This window comes from Medicago sativa, chromosome 7, assembly GCF_051527215.1.
Source record: "Medicago sativa cultivar Bolivia chromosome 7, Bolivia_mono, whole genome shotgun sequence".
Taxonomy (NCBI): Eukaryota; Viridiplantae; Streptophyta; class Magnoliopsida; order Fabales; family Fabaceae; genus Medicago; species Medicago sativa.
This window is the reverse complement of record NC_140755.1, coordinates 76,761,927-76,778,477: the sequence shown is the minus strand read 5'-3', so window position 1 is coordinate 76,778,477 and position 16,551 is coordinate 76,761,927. Positions and strand designations below refer to the sequence as shown.

General features: G+C 34.0%; 1 protein-coding gene across 1 annotated transcript; it reads left to right on the top strand.

Annotated features, from left to right (window-relative positions):
• The first annotated feature begins 14,244 nt into the window (after positions 1–14,244).
• On the top strand, positions 14,245–15,683 carry LOC146908668 (seed trypsin/chymotrypsin inhibitor TI5-72-like). The gene is made up of 3 exons (XM_085724860.1): positions 14,245–14,399; positions 14,440–15,117; positions 15,257–15,683. Exons 1-2 carry the CDS (start codon positions 14,267–14,269, stop codon positions 14,619–14,621), a joined length of 315 nt encoding a protein of 104 aa, XP_085580986.1. The 5' UTR covers positions 14,245–14,266; the 3' UTR covers positions 14,622–15,117; positions 15,257–15,683.
• The last annotated feature ends 868 nt before the right edge of the window (positions 15,684–16,551 follow it).

Here is a 16,551-nt window from a genome sequence, read left to right as displayed (position 1 = left end):
TCATAATCTTGTGTATTTGATTATGGGAAGAAATTGAGAAAATGTCTTAACAATTTAAGGACTTATTTTTGGTTGATTTGTAAGTACCTTTGTAAATGTTTTTGAGTCTTAAAGTCTACCCTAACTATGATGAGCTTTCAAAGTCCAAATCACCTAAACTTTAGGTAAACAAAAAAATATTGAGCAATAATGTACCCCAATCACCGCCACAAATGTTAAAGCAAAACGCAGCACATTTATACTGCTGCAATACCCATAAATATAATGACTTGTATTTACCGCACTCAGTTTCTAATTTAAACATTTTTTTATTGTAAAATAAAAATTAATTCTCATTTTCTTTGTCGTTCGATCAAGATTTGACCGCCATCGACATCATAACTTCATAACCTCTGAAAAGTGTTGAGAGCATGTCTAACAACCGAGCCCAGTCAACAACCGACGGTGTTATTCAAGGACTTATTCACTCCCATTTTTCCTCGTGCGACAAATTTACGAATTTTACCTTATACCGCATGTGAGAGTTGAACCCGAAATCTATAAAAGATAATATTATTGTTTTTAACTTGTATTTTCAATTCTGTTCATTGATGTACACCAACAACACACTGTTCATTGATGTACACCAACAACACACTATCTGGACATTTGTAGTCACTATCGAGACACTTATATTGAATAAGTTATCCTATATCCGTTTCTAAGCTCCTTCAAAAATAAAATCTCCCACGCTCACATAATTGACCCTATTGCATTCAATATTGGGACCTTATCTCTTTGTTCGTGCAGGCCTAGGTGGTGAGGCGGTGGTATGCATGTTGCTTGTAGCATGTATATCTCAGCATCATTATTTAGTGTGTGGTTTTCGGTCCTTTTTGGGGTGGTTTTTAGGGGTTTTTGTTCGAGCCGGTAAATTGTAATGGCAACCGATTTCCCCTTGTTCTTTTTTTCTCCACCCGAGCTTGTTAGTGCATCTCGCACGGGTTTGTGGCTTAATAAATTTTTGCTGCTTCAAAAAAAAAAAAATATTGGGACCTTAAGTATTATTATATGGAACACGAGGACCACGCTTATCGGTTTTAAGTGTGATTGATACCTGATACCTACACGTGCTAATCTTTTAAGGCAGCAACATTATTGTTATATAGATTTGGTTTGAATCTTCTAAAGTGTAATATGAAATAATCAAGAGTTGTTATTTTAATAAAGGCTTAATTGCACTTACAGCCCCCTATCTTTCCAAAAGTTGCGGTTACAGCCCCTTAACTAATTTAAATACAAAACAGCCCCCTAAGTATTGAATCTTTGGCAGTTTTGGCCCCCAAGGTTGACGTGGCACCCTAAGTAACACATGTCATTTTTGGCAGTTTTTTTTTTTTGCCTTGGGGGGCCAAAACTGCCAAAGAATCAATACTTAGGGGGCTGTTTTGTATTTAAATTAGTTAGGGGGCTGTAACCGCAACTTTTGCAAAGATAGGGGGTCAAAAGTGCAATTAAGCCTTTAATAAATCTATGATTTACCTTCCCTCAAAAAAATAAATCTATGATTTACCTTTATTATCTATTTTAATATTTTTTTGACAAAATTGTCTATTTTAATTTGTTAATTAAATGTCGATATTATTTACTTTACACTCTAAAATGAATTATTTATTTTAAGAGAACAGGATTATCTGAGGTTAGTTGTTATGATGTTTGAGTATTCAGCTATGAACCATGTACGTAATTAACTAATCCAAAAAGATGCTCATTAAGAATATTGAGAAAAGATTTATATAATATATATAACAATGTATACCATATGCATGTGTATGATGAGAGTCCTTTACGCTCTTGTTTTATCTTTTAATTAAGGCTTTGTTTGGGAGTTTGGAGGGGAGGGGAGGGTTTTGGAAAAAAGGAAGGAGCAAGTGGAAGAAATAGAAGACATTGGGAGGAGAGGGCTTTGGAGGTTAATTTTTTACTCATAATAAAAAATCTTCCTCATTTGGGGGAACTCAAAAATTGTATTGGGGGAGGTTTTTGGGGGGTTATGGAGGGTTTATATGAATTTTTCAAATCCAATCTATGTTGTTGTTATATTCTTAAAATTAAAAGTATATTAATCATAAGTATTAGTTTATCATTCTCTAAAAAACCGTTCTTTCAAAAAATGTGAATTTTTTGTCCATTTTTCTATATATTTCCAACCCCCCAAAGCCCTCCCCTCCCTTCCCTTCCAAACTCCCAAACAAAGCCTATGTGTATGGAAATACAATCACTACAAGAAAATGTTTTTGCATTATATCATTCTGCAGTGGAAAATGGCCCTGGCAAAAAAAAACCCCTCGTAGGCCCTAGCGTTATATCAGTTTCTAATATACATTTGCGTGGGAGACCAGCCGCCGCAAATATTATGCTGCAGGCTGGCTAAAAGTGGCATTTGCGTGGAACTCTCAGTCCGCCGCAAAAGCCAAGCTGACAAAGAAAGGGTATTTGCGTGGGACTGTAATCCACAGCAAAGTACATGGATTTTGCATGGGATTATGACCCACGCTAATGCACCGAATTTTATATATATATATATATATATATATATATATATATATATATATATATATATATATATATATATATATGGTTTTGCTAGAAGACACATTTTATGAGGGTGTCTTTTAGCAAGTTATTCTATGAGCATTTGTTAAAAGACACCAACTAATTGTTATGAAGGTGTCTTTTAGAAAAGTTATAACTAAAAAGTGAAAATCACATCTTGAGGTGTGAATTGCTAAAAGACACCTTCATGGGTGGCTTCTAGCAAAACTCATATATATATGTGTGTGTGTGTGCGCGCGCGCACGCTTGCATTTGCGTGGGACTTTTTCAGCCACAAAAGTTACATATGTATTAAAAAAAATTATATACACATTAATTTAATAATAATAATAATAATAATAATAATAATAATAATAATAATAATAATAATAATAATAATAATAATAATAATAATAATAAAACAATAATAATATACATTAGTTATATTACATAATTTATTTTTTCTAATATATTTTTTCACTATAAACATAATCAACTTATACTACTTCTTTTAACATAAGCAAAAAAACACTTCATTTAATATTATTAAGTCATATTATTAAGCATAAGGCATATTATTATTATTTTATTAATATTAAACAAAAATTTTAAAAGTTGAAATATAGAAGTTGTAGAGAGAAAGTAGAGAACTATTGATAGAAAAGTTAAAGTATAGAAGTGTAAAGAGAAGGTAGAGAAGTTTTAGAGAGAAGTAGTAGTGTAAGAATGAATGAAAGAGTCGGACAACATCCACCGCAATATTCAAATTCAGCATCTAGATTTTGCGTAGGATTAGGACCGTCGCAAAATTCCATTTTAATTTTTGCTAGTTATTTTGCGTCGAAATTTAGTTTGCCGAAAAATTTGAGATTCAAAATTTTTCCGCCTATGTTCGGCGTCGGTCAATATCCGCCACAATTGTCAAAATTCAAATTTCACGTCAAATATTTGCGTGGGACTTGATTCGCCGCAAGATTCATTATGCAAGTTACCATAAAATGGCTTGTGTGTGGGACTATATGTCCGCCGCAAAAGCCTGGCTGACTTAGAAAGGCATTTTCGTGGGACTCTCAGTCCGCCGTAAATGCCAATTTTCCACCGCAAATGATTTTATATTTTTCACAGAAATGCATTTGTGTGGCCTTTATTCTGCCGTAAATGCATATATTGCCGCAACAAATTTGCGTGGGACTCAAATCTGATGCAAATACATGCTGCTAAAACCATGAATTCTTGTAGTGAATTATTGGAATAATTTCTATAAATGTTAAGAATTTTGCTTTGAATCTTATGAAAAACACTTGTTATTAGAGTTTAACACAGTGTATTAGAGTTTATTGTTATGGAGGAAGTATATGACATGTTTGATAATTTCACACAAATTTCGATAAATGTATAAATGAAATAGATATAATATTGTTTTACTGATTTATTCGGGTATTCATCGTTATCATAAATACAAAATGATAGATGTTGAGTTAGAAGTGATGAGTAATATAGTATTTAATTACAATTTAAAAAATTAATAGCTCCTATAATCCAGTGGTTTTACGAATCCGTTTGGTTCAATTTCATTTTTTAAACTCTTAAAAGACATTTCTCTTAAAAAAAAATTAAAGAAAAACTAAGAATAAAAAAAAAAAAAAAACCTAGATTTTGCAAATGGGTGAAGTGTTGTAGGTTGGAGGGAGTATACAGAACAACAAAGCCTAAATTTAGTAACTTTACCTAACATCCTACATTCCTACTTACATGGTTCATAGCAAAATTGGTGATATCAACTCAAAGACAAAGGACGAGTGGTGATGCCAGACAAACACAAAAGGACGAGTGGTGATGCCAGACAAACACAAAATTTGCAAGTTGAGTGACAGGTTGTGAATATTCGCACAATGACATTAACACGAGTCCTTCATTTTGTACCAGTAACATTTATCACAGCTGCATGTTGTGCTTGTCGATTTTTGGACATACTAATTATTACTAGCATCACAAGTGAGGACCACAAGTTGAACTCTTAAACAGCATTATATCACATGCTATTTAATTATCTTATATAGAAATTCCTATCACTATCCTTTCAAAAAACAAAATATAAACCATGTCACTATTTTTGCTAGCCCACGTACTTCCTTGCAAAACCCTAACAATTATGTGTTTCATATGAGTTTTTGGCGTTTCACAAGAAATTTTCCCTTGGGAATTACCATTTTTCTTGTAGGGAAAGTAAGTAATTAATTGATATAAATTCATTGCAACAAAAAAATAAAATAAAATAAATAAATAATTGATATAAATTCAATAAGAGTAAATTTCACATTATCAACTTTAGAATAATAGACAAAATATCAGTGAATGTGCCCAATTGAAAAGAAAAAGTAACAAAACGACCCTATCTTCAACTCCATCTAGTTACACCCTCTGATCACTATTGTAAATAAAAAACTATTTTTTATATTCATTAAATAACCGATGTATTTGATCTATATTACGTACCAAATATACAAGTTATTCAATAAACTTGGAAAGTGTTCTATTCTCTTATAATAGTAACCAGGATGTGTATTTACAAGGCAATTACTTTACATGCACCCCTCTCTTTTAGGTATGATAAACTCCATGCGTAAAATATATATATATATATGAAGAGGCGCATATTGTTTTTGGTCAATTTATAGGTAGATAGAATTATAAATAGACCTATGTAAGTCCATACCTCTTCACAAGGTAATAAACATAGAGGAAAATAAACAAGAGAAAGTAGATAGCTTGCAGCCCAAGCAATAGTTAGAGGGCAGTTTTGTCTTTGTACTTTGTTCTTCATTTGTTAGTTGAAGTTAGTTACAAAGCTCTCACTAGAACTTGTATAAATACCAATGTAACACTTCAATAATCAATGAGAATTTCCATCATTTCATTCATTTTGTTTCTTTGATAATATGGTATCAGATTTACTCTCTCTCTTCTTGAGAGGAGTTTGTTACGATTCAGTTACAAGCTTCCGCCATTGATGCTCAAGCTCAAGCTTTTCATCTTCTCCGTTTTCATCGATTCTCTTGCAGAATCTTCTTGATTCTTCTTCGTTTCTTCTCGATTTTGTCCCAATTTCACTTTGAGATTCTTCGTTCTTCGTTTTTCTCTTTGATCGTTCTTCTTCGTTTTCTTACAATCATACTCTGTTTTCTCTGATTTCACATTTCTTGCTTCTTCTACATCATGCCTCCTCGTCAAGCACCAGTTGCTCCTCAACCAGACACGAATTCTCCATATTATGTGCATCCTAGTGAAAGTCCAAGCTCTGTGTTAGTTACACCTCTTCTTGATGGTTCCAACTACCTCGCTTGGCATCGTTCTATGAAGCGTGCTTTAGGTGCGAAGAACAAGTTTTCCTTCATTGATGGATCTATTCCAATTCGTCCTATTGATGATTTGAACCGTAGTGCTTGGGATCGCTGTAACTACTTGATCCACTCTTGGATTTTGAACTCTGTTTCTGCACAAATTGCTCAGACTATCGTATTCCATGAATATGCTATTGATGTGTGGATTGAGCTTCAAGAACGTTTCTCTAAGGTTGATAGAATCAGAATTTCTTCTTTACACACTGCTATCAACAACTTGAAACAAGGTACCAAATCTGTTCTTGAATACTTCACTGAGTTGAAGTCTCTTTGGGAAGAACTCAATTCACATCGTCCTATGCCTATGTGCGCCTGTCCTCATCCATGTCGTTGTGAATCTATGAGATCTGCTCGCAATTTTCGTTTGGAGGATCAAGTCATTCAGTTTTTAACTGGTTTGAATGATAATTTTGGAGTTGTAAAAACTCAGGTTTTGCTCATGGAGCCTCTTCCTTCTATCAACAAAGTATACTCTCGTGTTGTTCAGGAAGAAAGTAATAATTCCACTATTATTACTTCTCCTTCTATTGAAGATTCTAGCATTTTGGTGAATGCTTCTGAAGCAAGAAAACCTTTTGGACGTGGCAGACCTACTTCTGGGTTTTATCCTCCAAAGAATAACTCCAAATATTGCACCTTTTGCCATAAGACTAATCACACTGTTGATTTCTGCTATCAAAAACATGGTTTCCCTAATGCTAACAAGGGAACTCCTTCTACTCATGATGTGATTCAGAGGCTGTTCCTGATTCACAAGGTGTTGCTGCAGGTTCCTCAACTATCTCTCAAACTGGTTTGACTCAAGATCAGTATCTTCATCTTGTTAACTTGCTCCAACAATCATCCCTAACCCCTCCACCATCTACTACTACTTCAGCCAACACCAATCATGTTCTTTCCGCACCTTTTTCCTCTTCTGCCAATGCTTCTGCAGGTATAAACACTATATTTTCCTGCTCTTTGCATGTTAAATCACCCTACTGGCTTATAGATTCAGGTGCTAATGAACACATTTGTTCTTCTATATCATTACTTCATTCATTTTACAAAATTAAACCTCTCAATGTTACTTTACCAACTGGTCAATCTGTTTTAGTGCATTATGCTGGTACTGTCTTCTTTTCTCCTTCTTTTCATATCACCAATGTCTTATATTCTCCTCATTTTAAAGTCAGTTTACTTTCTGTTTCTAGACTCCTTCAACTCATGACTTATGCAATCCATTTTGTGAACAATGTATGCACCATACAGGATGTGAAATCACAGAAGATGATTGGTTCGGGTGAACTATGTGATGGACTTTATAGACTGAGAATACCTGATACTTCTCTATCTAGTAGTATTCCTAAGTTTCCTTCCAATAAAATTTCCTTGAAATCTTGTAATTCAGTTTCTTGTACTTCTAATAATCACATACCTTCTTCAGCACTGTGGCACTTTAGATTGGGACATTTGTCCAATCAAAGATTGTCTCAGATGCATCAATTGTATCCCATTATTCACAATAATAATAAATCTACTTGTGACATTTGTCATTTTGCTAAGCAAAAGAAATTACCTTATACTTTGAGTACCTCTATTGCTTCATCTAATTTTGAATTGCTCCATTTTGATATTTGGGGTCCCATTGCTAAGGTTTCCATACATGGTCATAGATATTTTCTGACTATTGTTGATGATCATAGTAGATTTCTATGGATCATTTTGCTCAAAACTAAATCTGAAGTTCCATCACATGTTCAAAATTTTGTTCACTTCATTAAAAATCAATTTCATGTCTTACCTAAGATCATCAGGTCAGACAATGGACCTGAATTCCTTTTGCCTTCCTTTTATGCTTCTAATGGCATCATTCATCAAAGGTCATGTGTTTAAACTCCTCAACAAAATGGTAGAGTTGAGAGGAAACATCAACACATTTTGAATGTTGCTAGAGCTCTCCTGTTCCAATCCAAACTTCCTAATTTCTTTTGGTCTTATGCTGTTTTACATGTTGTGTTTCTCATTAATAGAGTTCCTACTCTTGTCCTCAAAAACCAGTCCCCTTATCAAATTCTCTACAACACTTTACCTGATGTTAATTCTTTCAAAGTCTTTGGATACGCTTCCACCCTTCAAGCTCATAGAACCAAGTTGCAATCTAGAGCTAGAAAATCTGTTTTCTTGGGATACAAGTCAGGATATAAAGGGTTTGTTCTTTATGATTTAAACACCAAAGAAATCTTCATTTCTAGAAATCTCATCTTCCATGAGTCTATTTTACCTTACATTTCACCTCCCACTCAATTTTCTTCCAATTGGCAATATTTCACCTCTTCCTCACCTCCTACCTCTTTTGTTGATGGACCTGTTTCTGCCCCTTTACCTCTTACCACTCCTCCTAACCCTCCACATATTAGAACCTCCACAAGAACCAAACATAAACCTGCATATTTACATGATTTTGTTTGTCATTCTGCATCTCATAATCAGTCACATCATTTAGCTAGCAAATATCCTATTTCTGATTATCATTCATATGCACATTTATATAACTCTCATTCCTTGTTTTCTCTGTCCATATCCACTCACACTGAACCTAAAACCTACACTGAGGCCATTAAACATGATTGTTAGAAGCAAGCCATGCAAAATGAAATTACTGCTCTTGAACAAACTGGTACTTGGCAGATAGTTGATCTTCCTCCAGCAGTCAAACCTATAGGGTGCAGATGGATTTTCAAAATCAAGCACAATGCTGATGGATCCATAGAGAGATACAAAGCAAGATTGGTTGCCAAAGGATACAATCAGATTGAGGGATTAGACTATTTTGACACATACTCCCCTGTAGCTAAACTCACCACAGTCAGGTTCATTATTGCCTTATCTTCTATCAATCATTGGCATTTGTTTTATCTTGGTTTTTCGGGTGTCAAACATTGATTAAGTTTGAACCTTTTTAACCTTCGATATCTCATTTTTTCTTGGGAAGGGAAAAATAAGAAAAAACCTTGAGAATCGAGGTCCGAGAGTTGTTTTCGCTACGGGAAGGTGTTAGGCACCCATAATGACTATAATATCCTATAGGAACCGTCTTTACTTTCTACGCGCGCGCTTTATTTTTAAATGCTATTTAAAAAATGATATTTACACTTAAGAGTTTACTAAGTCAAGAATTGGAGGGAGAAGAAAGTGTTTGGATTTTTTGTTTTATTGGATTTGGAGAAGTTTTGACTTCTTGCCTACATACCCTTTTAAGGGATCAAACTCCATGTAGTTCTCTTCCAAAAAATGTTTTGTTTTTGTTGGTTGATTTTAATTTTGAAAATGGAATTTTGAAGAATAGGAGAGAGAGGCCTCAAGGGCATGAGATTTAGAAAATGTGAGGTGGAATTAGTTATTTTGCAAAATGAAGTCTAATTATGATTAAAATTTCATTAAAGTTTTTGTTTAAGAAAATAAAGGGAAAATTCAATGGGATTTTGATCCCAAGGTTTCTTTGGAAAATTATTTGAGTGAAGTTGTTCATGTTTTTTGGAAAAGAGAATTTTTCTAAGTATCGTGATTCCTAAGCATACATCTAAAACATACATTCCCTAAACAATCATCTAAAGTATCCATGTGATGTGTGTGCATGTGTCGGTGCTTGTGTCGGTGTACATCATTAGAGTCCATTGTCCTTTACATTGGCCCTAGTTTACATGCTATGGTCTTGCGAGAATTTAAAGGCATAAAGAAAATTACAAAATCCCTAAGTCTTACATGCTAGGTCTTGGTATGAAAATTAAAGTGCAAGAAATAAAACTAAAGCTAAAGAATGAAATATGCTTATGGGATGTATGAAACATGAAATGAAAGGGTTAGTAGCACAAGATATAATAGGGTAAAGAAATAAGGCAAGAAAGTGTTAAACAAAAGTGGTAAAATCAACAAGGATAAAGTGTCAAAATACACTAAAAAATCTACCATAACTTCTCAATATGCAAAAGACCTATAATTCTCTCATCATGGCACTTTTCAAAAGACTTTATTGCAGCCACAATGTGGGAATTATAGGAACATATTCAAGCCAAGAGTTATGACACACTTTTAGACACATTTGACACTTTATTTTCACACACAAATATTTGCATGACTTGTAAAACAAGAAACTAATGCTATACATCACAAACAGCACCAAATACACTAAATCAAAGACAAACATGTCTTAAAATTTATTCATCAAGTATCAAACATCATGAGGTAAAATATTGGAATCAAAATATGCAAAGAAAACTTCACAAACATTGACAAAGGGCACCAAAAATCATAAGCAAAATCACACATATTTTTATCTTTTTTAACATGCTAAAATATCATAGAACCAAGTCTTTAATATCCTCATCAATCACAAGAGTTGCTTCACAAAATTTTAGAAGTTTTTTAACACCATTTTTATCAAGAAATGGAAAAAAATTGAATCAACAAGGAACAAATTATTTTTATGTATTTTCCATCAAGATTAACATGTGAAACACATCAAAAATTATTGAAACTAACAAGAAAACATTGAACAATTTTTTTAGGAATTTTATAGCAAAAAACAAGCATGCAGGGGTTCAATCAGCAAGAGAACAAGTGTACATAGCCAAAAAACAAAGGAAAACGAAAAAAGAAGCCCAGGCCCAAAGGAGAAAGATCCAGGCAGATTGGGGAACAACAGGGATCGTAGGATTGATCCAGATGGATCAACCCTAGATCCAACGGCCAAGATGCAAAGGGAATGGACCGGTTGAACCAGACTGGTTCAGGTGCTTATATAAATGCCTAAAGACCGGTCCAATTCATTCTCCTCTTTCACTTCTCTCTCTTCTCTAGTTCTAGTGAGAGAAGCTCTCACTTCTCTCCTCGCCGGTGTTCTTCCCTTCGCCGGTTTCTGGAAAGAAACGGCTGAGGAAGATGAAGATTCATCGGAATCTTCATCGTCACCGCCGTGAATTCCAGATTCCGGCAACACTTCAAATAACTTCGATTTGTATGGATCTAAACCCTAATCCACTTGTTTTTTCATACTGATTACGAATATGAACTCAGTTCTACAAAATAAACGGTGAATCTTCGTAGATCTACATTTTAGGGTTCGGTTTAAACATTTTCTAATCTTTTTCAAAGTTCTTTGAAAGAACAAGTCTTAGAACTTGTTAATCTGCTTCGATTCACCGTTTATTTGTGTTTGTAAACCTTCGATGAGCTATTGCGATGAAAACGAAGAAGTTTTTGGTGATTACCTGGTTTTAATTGGAGATTCGAACGAAAAGATCCTCAAGAACGCTTTAGATTCTTCTGGTAAGTTTGAACCGAAAATAAATCGGTGTTAATCTCTTCTTCTTCTTCACTGGTTCAAAACTTGCTTCGATTCTTCTTCTTCTTTTTTCGAACACTGTGATCGTATGAATTTGTTACTTTGGTGACAAATTTGTACTGGAATTGCAGTGCTTTTGGTTCGATGATGAAGATTCAGCTTTGAATCTCTGAGAACTTCACGAAATTCACTTCAATTTGGTTCAATTTGTGATTCTGAAAAAATTAGGGTTTGATGAATGTTCTTTGTGTTCTTGGAATTTCTGTGCTTTGATCGTAACTGAATGGAGAGAGAAAGTATGACTCTGTTTGTGATGATTTGGCACTGAATGATTGGGATCCTTTGTTGTGGTGGCTGAGATGGCCTTATATAGGCTGCCATGTATACTTGAGACCAATGATATGTTGACACCTGTACTGGGACTTGTTTGGCTCGGCCTTGGTCTAATTTTGACTTAAGGGCCTTTGTGCAATTTCTGGAAGTTGAAGGACTGACCTGCAATTATTTTTAAACACAAGGACCACACTGCAAATTGAAAAAAAAGGACTAAAAAATAAACTTGACATAAATGGGGACTATTCTGCAATTAAGAAAAAGACTAAAAAAAACAAATTTAAGACCAAAAGGACTCGAATGCAATTTTTAGAACTTTGAGGGACTAAAATGAAAACAAATAATAAAATTGGAATAAAATTGGTAAAAAAAAATGGAAAAAACGTAAAGTGAAACCAATAAAAAAAACACAAAAAGGACTAAAATGAACCAACTACATAAATAAGGTACTTCAAAGTAACCTCTCTCTGTCAAAATTTTGTGTGAAATGACCAAAATGCCCCTAGGGACTAAAATGACTCAAAATGACTCAAATGCAATTTTAAAATGGTTTTTAACAGGGAATTAAAGCAAGAGTTTATACGAGCAAATTAAAAAAGACTCAGAGCCAATTTTTAGGGATTAAAAGAGCTTTAACACAGGAAATGACTAAAATGCCCTCAGGGACTAAATTGGCCCAAAATGACTCAGATGCAATCTTTGAAATGGATTTTAACATGGAATAGAAACAAGGACTTATACAAACAAATTGAAAAAACTCAGAAACAAAATTCAAGGACTAGAATAAGTTTGAATGCAGGAAATGACTAAAATGCCCTTTTCCATGATTTTTACAAATAACATTGAAATAAAATGCAGAGAAAGATGCAATTGATCAGAGACAATTTCAAATAACTTGGAATGCAAGAAAGACCCTTTGGATAGTTTAAAATGCAAGAAAACATAGACAAAGTCACAATTGAAAATATTTTCAAGACAAAGACAGTAAAACATGCAGATAAAGCATAGTAAAATATCAGGGTAAACAATATCAAATTGGCAATCTCTCAAGAGTAATAGACACATATCAGAGATAGAAAAATATTTTGAGCAAGTATTTTTAGGTCCAAAATTAGGGTATGACAGCATTTACATCAACTTGATGTAAACAATGCTTTTCTGTATGGAGAGTTACAGGAAGATGTTTACATGACCATACCTCCTGGTGTTCCTCATTCTAATCCCAATCAAGTTTGCAAACTCACCAAGTCTTTGTATGGTCTCAAACAGGCTAGTAGAAAGTGGTATGAGAAGTTAACCACTATTCTTCTATCCAATGGTTACAAACAAGCAGCTTCTGATGCTTCCATGTTCATCAAGAGCACCACTTCCTCTTTCACTGTTTTACTGGTATATGTTAATGATGTTATTTTAGCTGGCAATACTCTTTCTGAGTTTACTTTGATTAAGAATGTTCTTCATGATGCCTTCAAAATCAAAGATATTGGCCAACTGAAGTATTTTTTGGGACTTGAGGTTGCTCATTCTACTTCTGGCATCTCTTTATGTCAAAGAAAGTATTGTCTTGACTTATTAGAGGATTCAGGTTTACTTGGTTCTAAACCATTATCTACTCCTTCTGATCCTTCTATCAAGTTACACAATGACTCTGCACCTCCATTTCCTGATATACCTGCTTATAGAAGACTGATTGGTAGATTGTTGTATCTCAATACAACCAGACCAGATATCACCTATATTACTCAGCAACTCAGCCAATTTCTCAGCAACCCTACTCAAACTCATCATCATGCAGCTATGAGAGTGTTGAGATACTTGAAGGGTTGCCCTGGTAAAGGTCTATTCTTTCCCAAAAATTCATCCCTGCAGATCAAAGGGTACTCTGATGCTGACTGGGCTGGATGCAAAGACACTAGGAGATCCATATCTGGCCAATGTTTCTTCCTTGGTCATTCTCTTGTTTCATGGAGGACCAAGAAGCAACTCACTGTTTCAAGGTCTTCTTCAGAGGCTGAATACAGGGCACTTGCATCTGCTTCATGTGAACTGCAGTGGCTTACATATCTTCTCAAAGATTTAGAGGTTCAATGCATCAAGTCACCTGTGCTCTACTGTGACAACCAGAGCGCTATCTACATTGCTGCCAATCATGTTTTCCATGAACGCACCAAGCATCTTGAGATTGACTGTCATATAGTCAGAGAAAAATTGCAAGCTGGTTTGTTCAAACTGCTGCCTATTTCTTCTACAGATCAAGTTGCAGATTTTTTCACCAAATCATTGGTTCCTCAACCATTTCATCTACTCCTATCCAAGTTGGGGTTGCTAGACATTTACCAACCTCCAACTTGTGGGGGGATAATAAACATAGAGGAAAATAAACAAGAGAAAGTAGATAGCTTGCAGCCCAAGCAATAGTTAGAGGGCAGTTTTGTCTTTGTACTTTGTTCTTCATTTGTTAGTTGAAGTTAGTTACAAAGCTCTCACTAGAACTTGTATAAATACCAATGTAACACTTCAATAATCAATGAGAATTTCCATCATTTCATTCATTTTGTTTCTTTGATAATACAAGGCAAAGAAAGACACATAATTGGTAGAAAGAGAGAGCAAGTGAGAGAGAGTATAATTGAGAATGGAGAAGACAATGATGATGAGGTTATCTTTTTTGCTTTTCCTTTTCACCTTCGACATTGCAACTGTTGTTGAAGCTCGTTTTGATCCAACATCCTTCATAACTCAAGTGCTCTCCAATGGTGATGCTACTAGTACTAATTAGTAATTACAATGTGAAATCAACAACCACAGCATGTTGTGATCATTGCAGTTGCACACTATTATTCCCTCCTGTATGTCGATGTTATGATGTTAAAGAAACATGTCACTCAGCTTGCATAGATTGCGAGTGTACATTGCCTATTTTTTCTCCTAAAGAGTGTATTTACACTGATAGCGATGAATTTTGCTATGACCCATGTACTAGTAGTTAACTAATCCAAGAAGGTTCCCTCAAAAAAAAAAAAAAAAAAACTAATCCAAGAAGGTGGAGGAGCTAGCTCATTAAGAATACTGCTTAACTTCAGTATAACTATCTATACCTATAACATATCTTCATGTGCATGTATGGAAATGAAAAAATAATTTAATGGAATAATGAAAATTACTGATTGGCAAGTTTGTATATTTTGCCAAACTGTATGATTAAGTTGTGTTTGTTTTACGGATTTTGCCTTTGAAAGTATTACGTTTAATTAGTCTATGTATGAGAATATTTTGCATTCTATTATACAACAAAAATAGTCAAACTCTTGAGCAACATAATCGTCTTTACTCTTCACTTATTAAGAGCATGTCCAACAAGATTTGATCGTTGAGTTTCAAATACTATGCAACTGTTTTACAACTTTTGTTTTTATTGGAGCACATCTATGTGTCCATTTGAGTTCCATAACAAAATTATCGAGTAACTAGGAAGAACTCATATAGGTTGACCCCAAACCATAACGCTCTCCAAAATAAAGTGTTTTCCCCATTTCCGATTACACTCTTAACCGAATTTGCAAACCAGTTTGGTTCCATTTTGCATACCTTTTTGATTAAACATAAGTCGTGCCACCATAATGAGTTTGACCTTCCCTAATATGCACCATCCGAAGGGAGAAAATTTCCTGAAACTAGATTGTTCCATTAAATTTATTAAACCAAGCCACACAACAATCCCCTCGTCAAGTGTAATCAATTCATCATGCTCACCCCTCAAACGGAAGCTCTTTCATCCGCACAATTTATATCTGCACATATTTCAAGAAAAAAAATTGCCATTAACAATGTTTATAACTTTTGAGTAAATAATCATCCCACATCAAGATCATGCCTCCATGAAAAGGCTTTAAAACCCAATTGGGTTATTTATTTCCCAGAAGTTGGAAGATTTTATTAAATTATCAACATATGTTGTAAGAGTTGATAACATGACGTTCAATAAAATAGATTGAGTTTCATTTATGAAATCATCCGGTTAAGAGGCAATCCAACCCGGTAAAAAATAGATGTCCCACTATCAATTCAATAATTACTTTCATAGAAGACTGAAAGGGCATGCTTGAAGTGTCGACTGCAGTCAAAGACCCTAATTATAGTGGGTTAGCAAAAATAAAAATTCAGATGAGTTTTTTTTTGTACAAAAAATTCAAATGAGTTTAAATATGTAAATAATAATACAACATTGAACATTTAACTTTGAAAAATTTTATAAACAACTATTATACTCGTTTTTTTAATTTTTTTTTTCTCCTCCAGAACTAAACAATTGCAAAATTTTGGTTGTAAACCGTTTTAATTGACGCCCCCGGCCAATTGGGTTTATGACTTTATCCAAAATAGACTATTGTGAATCAGCAAAGTTTAAGAGTATCAATTATATATCATGCTAGTTGCTCCTTGAGTTGAGTAGGATACACAGATAAAATCTATCTCAAGATTTTTTTTTTTTTTTTAATCCTTCGATTTTTAGTGAGGACTATGATAATACAGAGTCTATCGGGGAGTTAAATATAATCCGGCTAAAATAGTTAACTTTGTCGCATTTTTAGAGTTCAAATTTGACATGTAAGATTAAACTAAAAAAATTTAATAGCATCATATTATCCAAGAAAAATGCTATTTCTCTAGAAAAATAGCATCAAGAAGTTTTCAAAACACAACTGGCAAGTTTTAATTTCATGATTTATTTGTTTACTTCTTATTTTTCAGCCACACCTCTTTGAATTGTGGCAAATAGTGCATTGTGATTGGCTGCTCTTTATTCTTAAAAAATTTTTGATGTTATTTTTCTAGAGATATACTCATTATCCAAATGCTTTTAAATGCTTGCTACTTTACATGTATGTACCTCATTTTGTCGTGAAATCAATACCATCA